The following is a 15,614-nucleotide window of genomic DNA, read 5'->3' on the forward strand; positions in this document are numbered from 1 at the left end:
TTTGGAGCTGATGCAGTTCTAAAGCACGGACATGCTAATGGCTACACAGCTCTGCAAATCTATTAAAAATCATTGAACTATATATATATATTTTTTTAAAAAAGATTTACTTATTTTGCAGAGTTACACAGAGAGAGAAGGAGATGGAGAGAGAGAGAGAGAGAGAGAGAGAGAGGTCTTCCATCTGCTGGTTCACTCCCCAACTGGCCACAACGGCCGGAGCTGTGCCAGTCCGAAGCCAGGAGCCAGAAGCTTCTTCTGGGTCTCCCATGTGGGTGCAGGGGCCAAAGAACTTGGGCCATCTTCTACTGCTTCCCAGGCTAGAGCAGAGAGCTGGATCAGAAGTGGAGCAGCCAGGACTTGAACTGGCATCCATATAGATGCCAGCACTGCAGGGGGTGGCTTTATCCACTATGTCACAGTGCCGGCCCCTGAACTGTATATTTAAAACAGGGGTTTTACGGTGTTTGAATTATGCATCAATGAAACTGTATATTTTAAAGTTGAATATGAAAGGACAGAAGAGCATGGAAAATGGAATTATAGTTTATTTTGGTGTAAAAAAATCTTGAAAACCATTATAGCTTTTTCGTAACATATGTATTCCATGAACTTTTTTGAAGACCCCACATGGGTCCTCAGGGTAATTTGTGCCTGATCCTTGTGTCTACAGGGAAGAAAGAGCTCCCCTCCCCCAACCTGTTGGCCACAGTGGAACCTTCTTGTCTTGTTACTCCTAACAGTTCATCATGAAGAATGATGTTTGCTGTAGGTTTTCTATAACCTAAATGGTTAAAGAAGGCCCAAGTTTGTGATGTGCTTTTATTATAAATACTTTATTTATCCTGTTAGAATCAGCTACTGTCCTGACTTGTATGGTAATAATTTCTTTGGCTTTTACAGGTTTATCACATATGCTTCCCAAAACAGTTAAACTATTTAAATAAGCATCTTTTGGTTCCATTTTCCATGAACTTTTTAAAAAAAATAGATTTATTTATTTCCATTTACTTGAGAAGCAGAGTTATAGAGAGAGGGAGAGACAGAGAGAGAAGCCTTCCATCTGCTGGTCCACTCCCCAGATGGTCTCAATGGCCAGAGCTGGGCCTAGCCAAAGCCAGCAGCCAGTAGTCAGGAGCTTCCTCCAGATCTCCCACATGAGTGTGGGGTCTCAAGCGATTGGGTCATCTTCTACTGTTTTCCCAGGCCACAGCAGGGAGCTGGGTCAGAAGCGGATGAGCCGGGCCTCAGATTGGCACCCATATGGAATGGCAGCACCACAGATAGATACTTAACCTGTTATGCCACAGTGCCAGCTCCACGGTTTAATTCTTAAAAATGTTATTTAAAAGGAATCATGAAGGATGAATTCTATTGTCATTTTTTGCCTACTTTTTATGTGAATTTCATCCATGTTCATTCTATAGTTTTTGTTTTTTTTTTTTTTCATTTTCATCATTGTGTTCCATTGTGTGATTATGTCACAATGTGGGTTTCTGTTTTATTTCTGGTGACATTTGGGTTTTCCCAGTTTGGGGATACTGCAGACCTTGCCACTAGGAACCTTCTTGTATGTGTACATTGGTGGACATAAGCATGAATTTACCCAGGCTGCAGTTGCTGGATCATAGACTATGTGTCTGAAGCTTTTTAAGATAGCATCAACTGGGGGCCTGTGCTGTGGCACAGCAGGTAAAGCCTCCACCTGCAGTGCCAGCATCCTATATGGGTGCCAGTTCAAGTCCTGGCTACTCCACTTCTGATCCAGCTCTCTTCTATGGCCTGGGAAAGCAGTGGAAGATGGGCCAAGTCCTTCGACCCCTGCACCCATGTGGGAGACCTGAAAGAAACTCCTGGCTTCTGGCTTCAGATCGGCGTAGCTCCAGCAATTGTGGCCAACTGGGGAGCAAACCAGCAGATGGAAGACCTCTCTCTCTCTCTCTCTCTCTCTCTCTGCCTCTCCTTCTCTCTCTGTGTCACTCTGATTTTCAAACAAATAAGTAAATCTTTAAAAATAAAAAGGCAAAGACATAGAAGGAGACAGAGAGAGAAAGAGGTCTTTGATCCACAGGTTCACTCTACAAATGGCTGCAATGGCCTGACCGAAACCTAGGAGCCAAGAACTCATCTGGGTCTCCCATGTGGGTGACAGGGTTCCAAACACTTGGACCATCATCCACTGCCTTTCCAGGCGCATTAGCAGGGAGCTGGATCAGAAGTGGGTCAGCACTCTTACGAGATGCTGGTGCAGGCAGTGGCTTAACCCAATGTACAACAATACCATCCCCTTAGTTCTTTTTCAAAAGTGCTATATTTTGTGATTTTCTGTTAAATGAAGATAATTTCAAGCTTCTTATTTATTTTTAAAGACATGTTAAGTATAGTTATATAATCTTCGGTACTTCTAGTGACCGAAGTGTCTGGGAGTTTCAGTCCATTTACTTTCACAATTCCTTACTGGCTTCTGCGCCTATTTATATTTGACTGTGTGCTGGTCATTGCCATTGAAAATGGAGGGGATTCCTGAAGGCCTATGAAGAATGTGCTTTTACTCTAACCAGAACATTTGGGAAGATATCGATCAGGTACCACCTTAAAGCAAAACCGCAGCTTTCCAGGCTGTGCCACAGCTTCTCTGGGGATGGTTTTGCTTTGTTTTGCTTTGCTTTGCTTTCCTGTTTCTGTCCTGTCCAGTGCTGAAGCAGCCTTCTCTACAATCCTCTAGGGTTGAGGTTGAGGGTTTAGTTTTGGTTTGTGCCACACCTGCTGGGTGCAGTCTTTGGGGTCTCAGCTTCATGTGTGTGTTTGGGTGGAGAGGAATCTCCTCTTCCATTGCTCACCTTGGGCCCTCCCGAAAGTTTGACTGCTGTCTCCCTTCTCCGTGAAGCTGTTGTTAAAACCCCAGTTTTCCAGGTTAAGAAGTACCCTCGGACGAGGCAGTCTTAGTGTGCTAGGCCTGTTGTTACTTCTCCGGGCGCAGGGCTCTGCCAGCATTGAGCTGGGAATTTTCTACCATCTTTCCCATTTTTCAGCATTATAAGGTGATCTTAAGGGTATTCTATGAAGTACTTTTATGTTTCTTTCAACAGGAGGATTTTTTCACATAATCCAGTCTATTTGAAAGACTCTGTCACTGGGCAAAGAATGAAACTTGAAGGTCATTTTTTCTCACGACGCCAAGGGCAGCATCTCACTGCATTCAGCTTCCATCATGGTCGTTGAGAAGGCAGCTCTCCATCTGCCTCCCCGATCGCCTTTCTCACTGGCCACATCTAGGTCTTTTCTGCACCTCTGGCACTGTGTGGTTTCTCTTTATGCATGTACCAAGCATATGGTTTAAAATTATCTTTCTTGTGATTTACTATATTTTGTGGATCTATGAGTTCATGTTTTGCATTTGAACTGGGACTAATCACAGCCATAATTTTTCTTTTTTTAATCTCAGTTATCTCCTTCTGGAATTCCGAACAAGTGTCCTTCTGTCTTCTCCCGCGCCCTCTACATCTCTCAACCCTCTTTTATGTTCCCCATCCTTTTACCTGCCTGTGTTCTGTGCTTGGTAATCTCATAGATGGACTTTCTAGTCTCCTAATCCTCTCTTCAACAGATTAGTATCTACTCTTCTCTTTAAACTCAAGCATTATATTTTTTTTTTCATTTTTAAAAGTTCTATTTTGGGCCGGCGCCGTGGCTTAACAGGCTAATCCTCCGCCTTGCGGCGCCAGCACACCGGGTTCTAGTCCAGATTCTATCCCAGTTGCCCCTCTTCCAGGCCAGCTCTCTGCTATGGCCCAGGAAGGCAGTGGAGGATGGCCCAAGTCCTTGGGCCCTGCACCCGCATGGGAGACCAGGAGAAGCACCTGGCTCCTGGCTTCGGATCAGCGTGATGAGCCAGCCGCAGCGGCCATTGGAGGGTGAACCAACGGCAAAAAGGAAGACCTTTCTCTCTGTCTCTCTCTCTCACTATCCACTCTGCCTATCAAAAAAAAAAAAAAAAGTTCTATTTTGTTCTTTAATCCTACTAGTTACTTTTGAAAGAACCTTATTATTAATTTCTCGTGTTTTCAGTTTCATTCTTTAAACACATCAGACATATTACTTGATATTCTTTTTTCCCCAGAAACCTTTTATTTAAGGAACACAAACTCCATGCATTTCATACATACAACTTTAGGAATATAGTGATTCTTCCCACTGGACCCACCCTCCCTCCTACGCTCTCACCCCTTGATATTCTTTCTCTAATAACCCCACCATCTTAGATTTTGCAGGTCAGCCCTGCAGGGACTCTTGCCGCGGACTCTTGTGTAGGGCACCTTGTTCCATGAGCCTTCCGTGATTTGATCGCATGCTGTACTTCCTTAGAGTTGTATCAGTTGCTGTCCTTTTTTTTTTTTTTTTAAGATTTATTTGAGAGGCAGAGTTACAGATAGACAAAGGGAGAGACAGAGAGACCTTCCATCCACTGGGTCACTCTTCAAATGCCCACAGTGGTGGGAGCTGGGCTGATCCAAAGCCAGGAGCCAGGAGCTTCTTCCAGGTCTCCTACACGGTACAGGGGCCCAAGGACTTGGGCCATCTTCCACTGCTTTCCCAGGCCATAGCAGAGAGCTGGACTAAAAGAGGAGCAGCTGGGACTTGAACTGGCACCCATAAGGGATGCTGGCGCCACAGGCAGAAGCTTAATCTATGCCACAATGTGGGCCCCGTCAGCAGATGTTCATTAAGCCTAGGGAACATTATTAGCTAACCCAGGGCCCCTTCAAATGAAATGTTTAATATTGTCAGAACTTATAAGTAGCACATACTTGTGCCCCAAACTCATGTTGGGTTGAGGTTGTGATTGTGAATTTTTGGACACATTTTTCATACCCCTCCCATCCAGACAGAAGGCCAGTGCGGAAATAGCTTTCTTGTGCTCCATTTTCTGCATCAGACTTTGTTCTTTTTTATTTATTTATTTATTTTTTATTTTTGACAGGCAGAGTGGACAGTGAGAGAGAGACAGAGAGAAAGTTCTTCCTTTTGCCGTTGGTTCACCCTCCAATGGCCGCCGCAGTAGCGCGCTGCCGCCAGCGCCCCGCGCTGATCCGATGGCAGGAGCCAGGTGCTTCTCCTGGTCTCCCATGGGGTGCAGGGCCCAAGGACTTGGGCCATCCTCCACTGCACTCCCTGGCCACAGCAGAGAGCTGGCCTGGAAGAGGGGCAACCGGGACAGGATCGGTGCCCCGACCGGGACTAGAACCCGGTGTGCCGGCGCCGCAAGGCGGAGGATTAGCCTAGTGAGCTGCAGCGCCGGCCCAGACTTTGTTCTTTTCCTCCTTTGCCAAAGGGGTTAGGGATAGCCTGCACATGTGGCTTATTAGACACCTCCCTTGGTAGAAACCAAGTTTTCTCTGCCTTTGCTTGCAGGTTGGATTACCGTACACACACACGGACATGTCTGAATCAGAACTAAGAACCTTCGCCCAGCCTCACAGCAGTAGTGGTTGCATCTGTACTGTAACGCTTGACCCCTATACCCAGTCCCCCATGGGGCAGCACAGGGAGGGTGGAGATCTGTGTTATTGGAGAGAAACTTCAAAGTTACGAATCTCAGAGTTTATGTAATAGCTGCCACATCTACCCCTCTTTCCCTCTGTGGGAGGAAAGAAAATTATTAAGGTGTTGGGGGAAAGAGAAGGAAGGAAAGAGAATGAGAGAAAGCAGGCTTTGATTTGGGAGGGTTTGCACATTCTCTGTGGGGAAATCAGAGGGCAGTCTCCACCCTGGAATGTAAACTTTCCAGGCTCTGAGGGAGAGAGAGATTTTATCACCCTTTAATTGGGAACAGATGGCTTGGGCAAGCAGGGAGTCTGCACCTGGACAGATCTGGGCTTGGAGACCAGTGGCTCCCAATTATCCCCCCCGTAGAATATGGAGAGCAAATGGCCTGAGGGGGCTTGGTGGAAGACATTCTATGGGGGATGACAGGGAGAGCCTTGGTTCTGGCTTACAGTCCCTGGATTCCTGCCTCCACTTTGCTTCTGGCCCCTGCATGCTTTTCTGTACTTTTTTCGCAGTCTCAGACATTCATTCAAAAGGAAGCTTTAAATATTCTGCCCATCAGCTGTAGGTGTTTTTGCAGTAGCAGGTATCAGGAGAGAAGAGACGGAGTATGAAGCGACAGCCAGACCAGGTTTCTTCAGAAGAATGAAGCCTGCGAGGGGCTCAGCCCAGGTGAATGCACAGCCAAGAGTTGCCAGCAAACACAGAGCAGAGAGCCCCCTTCCCATACAGACTAGCGGTTTATATGGTACAAAGTGGCAGAAAGGGGCTTGGGGTCTGAGCTAAAGCTGGGCTGCTCCGATAGAGGGAGGGCTAGGACTTGTTGTAAAGGTCCTGCGAGATTACAGTGTGAGCTGGGAGGCATTTGGGCGGAGGCTGAGGCTGGACTGGGACTGAGCTTCTGAGTTGGGGGAGAGAGCTTGGGAAGAGTGGGTGTAGGGGAAATAAGCCTGCAAGCAGAGACAAAGGAAGGAAAGCAGACTCTCCAGCAAAAGCGGCTGCTCCCAATTATCTGGTGAAGCCGCTATGCGTGGTTATCTTATCTAGGGAGGAAAGATGTCCTAAGCTCAGCTTTCTGTAGCTCTAGACATAAAATCTGCCCCAGGTATCTCCTTTACAAACATAGCAGACGCGCCGGCCTTTGGAAGTGTGGTCCCAAGTCACGCAGGCTGCAATTTAAACTCAGCAGTGCTGTGAACGGTTCAGGTATGATGCTGACGAACTTATCAGTATGGTAAGAAACCTAGGCTCGGGGCTCAGTTCTCAGGAAATGATTCCCACTGAGCCTGCTGGTGTTCATAAACTGCTTTATATCCTTTGCTGTCTGATGCTTATTTGAACAAAGGGAATTTTCCCATTCCAGGTTTCCGTAACATGGGGAGAGCTCAGGTTGCTGGTTGGACTCTTCAGATAGGTGTGTGTCCAGCAGTCCAGACTAGGCAGGGCTGGTCAAGGCAGGGCAGAGAAGTGGGGGCCTGGCTGTTATGTAGGTCAGAGGTCAACACGAAGCTAAGGCTTTCTGTCGATGCTCCATCAGCAGGGTTTCTGAATACTTAGTCCGTTGTACTGGTGTTGCTGAAAACGGAAGCCTGCTTCATGTTCTGGGCTGAGATGCAGTACAAAAGGTACAGCATTTGGAACCTGGGCTCTGGGGCTCAAGTCCAGGCTTCTTTAAATCTATGAAGCTTTAGTTTTGAGCAAATAATTTATCTTTCCTGGGGCCGGCGCTGTGGCGCAGCGGGTTAATGCCCTGGCCTGAAGTGCCAGCATCCCATATGGGTGCCGGTTCTAGTCTCGGCTGCTCTTCTTCCAATCCAGCTCTCTGCTATGGCCTGGGATAGCAGTGGAAAATGGCCCAAGTCCTTGGACCCTTGCACACACATGGGAGACCAGGAAGAAGCTCCTGGCTCCTGGCCCCAGATGGGCACAGCTCCGGCCATTGCGGCCATCTGGGGAGTGAACCAGCAGATGGGAGACCTCTCTCTCTCTCTCTGTCTCTACCTCTCTCTGTAACCCTGTCTTTCAAATAAACAAAATAAATATTTTTTAAAAATTAAAAAAATAATTTCTTTCCTAGTCCCAGTTTGGTCATCTGTAAAAGTGGAGACACTTATGGTCCGTATGCCAAAAGGTTGTTCTGGAAATGAGATAGGATCAGGCATTTTGAGCCCCTGAGCCTTGCACAGGGTATGTGCTCTGTGGATGCTGTTCAGAAGCATGACCAGTATTGCTTGAGGACTCATTGATGAGAACTGAACCAGGCACTTAGCAGCAATGATTCCTCCAACCTGAGGCATTCCTGTCCCGTGTCCTTGCTGAGCTCTGATGGTGAGAGGACTAACCTGAGGTCTAAGGAAGCCCTATGGAGGGCTGATGCTGTGGCACAGCAGGTTAAACCGCTCTTTGCATTGCCAGTGTCCCAAATGGGTGCTGGTTCGAGTCCCAGCAGCTCCACTTCTGACCCAGGTCCCTGCTAATGCACCTGGGAAAGTGGAAGATAGCCAGAGTACTTGGGCACCTGCCACCTACAGGTGAGACCTGGATGAAACTCCTGGCCGTTACACCCATTTGGGGAGTGAACCAGTGGATGGAAGATCTATCTGTCTGTCTCTATCGCTCTCTTTCCCTCTCTCTCTATAACTCTCCCTTTCAAATAAACAAATCCTAATAAATCAAGAATCTGCGATGATAGTGGCCCAGTGTGGCCATGGTCAGGGAGTGGCAGGCAACCCCTGGACGTGGGCCAGAGCACAGTCAACACAGGACTCTGCCCGAGGAAAGGGCACTTCCTGTGGCCTGCAGAGGTTGCTGGTAAGAGACAAAGGCAAAGGCAGAAGGTACTTCTGAAAGAGGAGACTGGGAAACACAGGAGCAGTAACCCCTGATGCGCTCAGTCAGTGGTGCTGGATTTGTGGAAGCCGTGGAGAGGGAGAAGCTGTCAAGATGGAACCATGGGGCCGACCAGCCTTGCTTCCCAGGCCCGGGCTCCACCCCTCAGCAGGTGTTCCCCCCTCCCCAGGAGCCGTGACGTTCTCAGCTTCTCTCAGGGGACTTCAAGGAAACAGATGTCCATCCTACCAGGACTTCTTCTCTAAGGACAGCCATTTCCACCATATTCCCTTTTAAGTGCATGCTGCTTGGAGGGCAGGGTCTTATTGTCCCTTTAAAAATACAAATTTCTTACTTTTTCCTCATTTTTTTAAAGTAATACATACAATTGCACTTCAAAAGTTTGTAGGAAAATGGAATTAAAAGATGAGTTCATTTTGGTGCACAAAAATTTTAATCCATGCATTTTTTCATCATACACATTTTCATCAACTTTTTGAAGACCCCTTGTATGCAAGAATTTAAAATTTTTGTACCAGAATAAATGTATCTTTTAATTCTACTTTCTATTAATTTTGTGAAGCATCTCATATTCACTGTAAAAAAAAAAAGTCTAAAAAAACCAAACAGTATGAAAAAGAAACACTAGCACATACCCACTAATCCAGAAATGACTGTCATTGATATCCATGTAGCAATATTCTGCTGTATCCTGTATGGTTGCTTTTACCTTCCTAAAATCACAGTACAAAGTGATTCTGGACTCTGCCTTTCTCTGTCATTTAGAACTATCTGTCAGTATTCTCCTGGCTGCCTGATATTCCATTGCACACATGGATCATTCTCTGATTTTGGTGTGCAGGTTGATTCCCACGCACGATTCCTGAACGGTTCTAGGGCTCTAGAGCCTTATTGGCACCTTGCTTTTCCAGAAGCTGTGCCAGTTCACACCTCTTCTCCAGCAGGTGGAAGCAGCGATCCAGACTCTGATGCATCTCCCTTTCCAGGGTTTGTAACGGAGGAGAGCCTCGAAGGCCCAGCTGCTGGCAGCGATATGAGATTCCCTTGTCATTTTGATTTTTCCAACTGTTGTCCGCGTTTCCCTTCTTCAGGGAGAGACCAACAGGATCGTAGCCTCACACACGATGAACAAAAACTCGTCCAGGTCACACTGCATCTTCACCATCTACGTGGAGGTAGGCACGCGCCCTCTGATGAGACTGGAGGAGGCAGTCGACTCCCACAGAGCCCGGGCCATCAGAAAGCCTAACATCTGCTTGGGGTGTTTCATAGGCTCACTCTCGGACCTTATCAGACGAAAAGTATATCACTTCAAAAATTAACCTGGTGGATCTGGCAGGCTCCGAGAGGCTGGGCAGGTCTGGGGTAAGTGAGGGGCGCCAGAGATCCCTTCTCAGCGAGCCCTGAGACGGTTTCCCACCTAGTGACCATAGAGCCTGGGCACAGGGGCCATCCCTCTTTGGGTGTCTGTGGGCAAGGTGAAGTGGAGCCCATAGAGTAGCTGGAGGGCCAGAATTAGCAGAAGCAGGCCCTGCCTCTCTGGGTTTTTATAGGCAGTGAGAGAGATGATGCCCCCTAAATTCTCAGCGAGGTGCCTGGCTAGTGTGTGAGCATGAGCAGTGCATTTCAAAGAGCAATTTGCATGCAAGCACGGGCAGTCTCAGGAGTGTTCAGATGAGCCCTGGTGCCAGGAAAGAAGAGGCAGAGTATGAAGCCACAGCCTGACCAGGCTTCTTCAGAAAAGTAAAACCTGGGAGGGCTTCGCTGCCGGGTGAACACACGGCAGAGAGCGAGCCCCCTCCCTTACTATTGGCTTGTGTAGCGCAACGTGGTGAGGAGGGGCTTGGGGGTCTGAGCTAAAGCTGGGCTGCCAAGATAGAGGGATAGCTTGGGCTGGTTTTTCGGTGTTTTGTTGTTGTTGTTAAGATTTATTTATCTACTTGAAAGACAGAGCTACAGAGAGGCAGAAGCAGAGAGATCTTCCATACTCTGGATCACTCCCCAGATATGGCCACAACAGCCGGAGCTGGGCCCATCCAAAACCAGGACCCAAGAACTTCTTCTGGGTCTCCCACATGGGTGCAGGGGCCAGAGCTGAGCTGATCCAAAGCCGGGAGCCTCTTCTGGGTCTCCTGCATGGGTGCTATCTTCTACTGCTTTCCCAGGCCGTAGCAGAGAGCTGGATCAGAAATGGAGCAGCCGGGTCTCAAATCAGCACCCATATGGGATGCCAGCACTGCAGGTGGCAGCTTTACCTGCTATGCCGTGGAACCAGCCCCAGGGCTTGGGCTCGTTCTACAGGTCTTGCAAGATCACAGTGCGAGCTGGGAGGGGTTTGGGCCGAGGCTGAAGCTGCGCTCTGGGGCTGAGCTGCTGAGATGGGAAGGAGAGAGCTTGGGAGGAGTGGGGAGAGCTCAGGCTGATGGCAGCCTGAGCATGAGGGCAGTTTGGAGTGAGCGAAGCTGGCCTTTGGTTTGCAGTCGGATGGCCGCGTTCTGAAGGAAGCCACCTACATCAACAAGTCCCTGTCGTTCCTGGAGCAGGCCATCATCGCCCTGGGCGACCAGAGGCGAGACCACATCCCCTTCCGGCAGTGCAAGCTCACCCACGCCCTGAAGGACTCTCTAGGTGAGAGTGTGGATGGAGCCGGGTAGGGACATCTCCCCTGGGGCCCACAGGACCGCCCCCTCCCAGCGCTGTGGACCCGCCTGCGGCCACTCCCGGAGAGACAGAAGCCAGCCCAGGGCCCTCTTCTCACACTTGGCACTGGTCACTCCTCCCAGCCTTCACTGCTGGAAACGCCGTCCCTTTCCCTCATCTGGAAATAGCAGGCAGAACTTGCATGGCCTTGAAGGCCCAGCAGGAGGGCGTCTCCCACGCTGCCCTCCCTTGCCCCACAGTCTCCCGCAGGAGCAACAAGGACTGTGCCTTGTCGTCCCCGTGTCCCAGGCCCCTGTGCTGGGCCTGCCCACACGGTCACTGGTGTCTGCTAGCAGAGTGCCAGCCAGGAAAGCCCTGGCTCAGCAGGTTCCCGACCCTGCCCCACGCACCTCTCCTCTGCTGTCCTCTCTGACTCCTCTTTTAGGAACCTCCATTGGCCTCGGCCCCTCCCCTCTGTCTCACCGGCCTCCGCATGCTTGCTGTGTTCTTGCCAACCCTGTCCTACTTAGCATGAGCCAACATCACAAACTACCGTCAACTGGCAGCTTCAACAGCAGATGTTTCACAGCATTCTGGAGGCTGGCAAGTGCAAGGGGAGGTGCCGGCAGGTGCTCTTTTCTTGCAGATGGCCTCCCTGGGAAGAGAGAGAGGCTCTGGTCTCTCTCTTCTCACAAGCACGTGGAGCCCCTCATTGGGACTGACCCTCAGGACCTCATCCAGACCTCCTTAGTTCCCAGAGCCCCCCACCCCCAAACACCATCCCCCCCTGGGAAGTAGGACTTCCATGTGCAGATTCCTATGGGGAGAAATGTTCAGACGGTAACAGACCCCAGCAGCCCCATGGGAGGCCCTTGGCAGAAAAGCCACGTGGCTCACGGCCCCTCCGTGTCCACTCCCTGCAGGAGGAAACTGTAACATGGTCCTGGTGACAAACATCCACGGTGAAGCCGCCCACTTGGAAGAAACGGTGAGGCCATTGCAGAAGGCTGGCAGGGATCCCTCCAGGGGCCCCGGGGCTGGCCTAGGCCGGCTGCAGGCTACAGGAGCTGCACAGCAGCCACAGGCACTGTCTGGATTGGAGGCATCCAGGGGATGGGTCTGAGCCAGAGTTGCTGGGGGACCTGGAGCCAGGAGGTGAACCCCAAACCTGGGCTGTGCAGAGGCAGTGAGCCAGGCAGGAGGCAGGTGCGGGAGGCGAGCTGGGAGTCAGCCTCGTGGGGGCAGAATCGCGCCTCCTAGGGGGCCATTCCCAGGACTCAGGATGGAGAGGTACTCATTCTTCTGCCCACACGTATTTAGACATCTCGAGAACACCACGGTGTACAGGGCATGGCTGTGGCCTGTAGGAGGAGACAGGTGTTAGGCACCCGCCAGGTGGCAGGTGGTAAGGGAGGGAGCACAGCTCAGGAGACCTGAGAAGCACATGGCCATGGGCCCCAGAGTCCCCAGCCCAGGAAGAGAGAGAAGCTGCGGCCCCAAGTGTGAGTCTCAGATGGAAGCCACCTTCAGAGGAGGCTGGAGGTGGTGGGCTTCCTGAAGCTGGGTGGGGAAGGGGACATTGGACCAGCTGGGGCGAGAGGACTGGTGGTGGGGCCAGCAGGGCTGTTCCTGTCAGAGGTAACGTGGGACAAGGTGTGACCCCGCTGGGAACATCTGGCTGCCTCTCAGAGGGCTTCAGAAAGGAGAGAAAGGAAGGAGATAGCAGGGCCTGGATGGGCCCTGGAGGCCTTGGCTGGCCTGCTGCAGGTGGCTGGGACCATTGCAGTGACTGAGGGAGGGAGAGCTGTGGCCAGAGGTGTAGCGGTGTGACTCCTGCAGACGAGCTTCGCCCCAGGGCAGGACACAGGCGGCCTGGGGAAGGAGGAACTCCTGAGAGCCAGAGGCAGGAGGAAGCCTCCGTTGCAGTAATGCATCCCACACGGGGCTCCCCTGCCATCGTGCGACATGGTGATGCAGCCCACATGGGAGCTCCCCTGCCATCGGGCGATGTGGTGGCGCACCCCACATGGGAGCTCCCCTCCCATCCTCGTGCACAAGAAAGGCATGAAAAGCGGCCATGAGACTGTCTGCTTCTTGTGTGCGGTTGTTGAAGGCACACGAGGCCTTCAGGGAACTGCGTCCTTTCCAGGGACAGTGCTGCAAGACGGCCTGCAGGGCCTCCCAGCTGTGTGCCCGAGGGACCGTGCCAGCCTCCAGGGCCCTGAAACTCAGGAGCGCTTGCCGCCACCCCAGAGGAGGCTTTTGGGAACTTCGAGCAAAGTAGGGCTGGACCCCAAGGAGCCATAAAAAACCAGCACCACCCCCCTTCTTGTTAAGAAGGATGCCCGCCCTCCCTTTGTTTCCACCCCCAAGAGGGATTTCTTGCAAGCATTGGAGAGACGGAGGAAGGCTGTCAGGATGCAGGGAGAGAAAGGGACCTCCTGGGTGAGGCAGCCCTGGAACAAAGGCCTAGAGGTGGGTGATGATCAGGTTCGGCTGGAGAACTGGACATCGTGTGTCCTCGTAGTGTCCAAGGCGGGGAGCGGGCTGCCGTGTGTGTGCTTGTCAGCTTCCTGCCTTTCTGCTCCACTCACCTGGGGGCTGCAGTGCCAAGAGCCCTTCTGAGCAGTGTCCCCGCAGGGAAGTGAACCCACCTGGCTTGGCAAGACCGTGTGAAGAGCACCGAGAGGGAGGCAGGAGTCTGAGAAGGTGGCCCCCCCAGGGTCTGCCCGCAGCAGGGCGCTGTGTGACAGTGGCCTGGTCTGTGTTTCAGCTGTCCTCGCTACGGTTTGCCAGCAGGATGAAGCTGGTCACCACGGAGCCCGCCGTCAACGAAAAGTATGACGCTGAGGTACTGAGGGGCTGTGGGCAGGTGCCTGGTGGTGGGGGTTTGCTCCTTGGGGCACACAAGCCTGGCTTTCCTTCCTGCCTCAACCCTGGATCAGTCTGCTTCCACCCTGGGACATGGCAGAGTCTTCAGGGCCCCTGGAGACCCTAAGAGGCTCCCACAGAGGTGAAAGGGGCTAGCGCAGGCCTCCATCATGGTCGCGTGTGGGGCACCAAGGCTTCTCCACAAGATATCCTTGGAGCTAAGTGTGCCAGAACTGAATCAGTGTGTGTATCTCTGGGCCACCTCACTGCTAAGTCTCCTTCCTTGCAGCCTGGGTGGGCCCGGTGGGCAGAGCTAGCCAATCAGAATGAATTCTCAGCATCACCATTAGCCAGGGAAATGCAAATTCTAACTTGAGTGGAATTGAGCTCCTGAATCCCAAGCATCAGAACTTGGTCCTAAACAGAGCACCAGACGTTAGAGAGTTTTAATGAGGAATGATGTGGAGAAACAGAAACTTACATTTCTAAGTGGCGCATAATTGACACACCCACCTTGGGGAGCCTTTTGGTAACACCTGCTGAACTTAAAGCACATTTGTGCTCATCTGGCTTTGCCTAAAGGTGCTTCTGGACCATGTAACTAGAGGCGGGAGCGTGTGCATTCCCTGAGCTCACGGAGTTCCAGTTAAACTTCCCAGATTCTAAATCCTGAAGGAGAATGACAGGATTTGGCTCTGTGGCACTAACACATTGTGGGTTGGGGCAGGAAGATAGCTTGGGGCATCAGAGTCACCGGCTGGCTTGCTGATCCACAGGTCACTGGGCCCGCTCCCATGATATCTCTTCCAGAGTTGAGGAGAAGGGAGAGGGATGGTTGAGGCTGGCCATCCGGCTGCTCCCCTTGACCCCATAGGAAGACCACACCTAAAGGAGACCTTCTTTGGACACCCAGAGAAGTAGAGCCAGGATTTGGACCCTAGTCAGGTGCCTTGGGTTCCAGTCTTTGTACCTGAATTGTCACAGAGCCACTAAAATGCTAGCAAGCTGTCACCCCCTGATAGGTGAGGACCAGGTGGCAGGTGAGCCTCCATTTCCATGGACCTGGCTGGAGGAGGGCTACAGTGAAGCAGGCCTTTGTCCTGGGAAAGGGAAGGTGGGGACGGGGCTGTGGACTGGTTGCAGCTTTGGTCATTAGTCCTGAGATCTAGGATCTGTTTTTGGTTATGTTTTTCATTTTATTTATTAGAAGGAGTGATGTCGAGGGTGGGAGGACAGAAAAAGACAAAGATCTTCCATCTGTTGGTTCATTCTCCAAATGCCCACAACAGCTTGGACTGGACCAAGCCAAAACCAAGAGCCAGCAATTCAGAACTCCATCTGGGTCTCCCACATGGGCGGTAGGAGCCCAAGTACTTGGGCTGTTGTCTGCTGCCTCTCAAGTGCGTTAACAGGAGGCTGAACCAGAAGCCAAGTAGCTGGGACTTGAACTGGCATTCCCATACAGAGTGTAAGTGTCCCAAAGGGCAGCTTAACCAGCTGCACCAGTGACAACACAGGAAGCCCTGTTGTTCACAGCATGAAGTCCTCTGTGCTGTTTTATGGGAGACAGACAGTCTCTACTAAAGACGAAGTGACTTAGCAGGCTGCCTCCAGAACTGTTATCCTTTATGCCTCCTGGAGTTAGATCTGAGCAGTGCTGACCCTGTGCAGGGCACATATTGAAGCACTTGGGAGTCCTGGCTCTG

The 15,614-nt window shown here is 51.1% G+C and overlaps 1 protein-coding gene across 1 annotated transcript in view; it reads left to right on the plus strand.

Moving 5' to 3' along the window:
• LOC133766793 (kinesin-like protein KIF9) overlaps positions 1 to 15,614 on the plus strand; it is a 43,593-nt gene that overhangs the window by 13,805 nt on the left and 14,174 nt on the right. Inside the window, exons 6-10 of the mRNA XM_062200532.1 lie at positions 9,489 to 9,572; positions 9,670 to 9,762; positions 10,878 to 11,025; positions 11,961 to 12,025; positions 13,811 to 13,888. Coding sequence (XP_062056516.1) covers positions 9,489 to 9,572; positions 9,670 to 9,762; positions 10,878 to 11,025; positions 11,961 to 12,025; positions 13,811 to 13,888 — 468 coding nt within the window. The remainder of the gene's footprint in view (positions 1 to 9,488; positions 9,573 to 9,669; positions 9,763 to 10,877; positions 11,026 to 11,960; positions 12,026 to 13,810; positions 13,889 to 15,614) is intronic.

This window comes from Lepus europaeus, chromosome 9, assembly GCF_033115175.1.
Source record: "Lepus europaeus isolate LE1 chromosome 9, mLepTim1.pri, whole genome shotgun sequence".
NCBI classification, from domain to species: domain Eukaryota; kingdom Metazoa; phylum Chordata; class Mammalia; order Lagomorpha; family Leporidae; genus Lepus; species Lepus europaeus.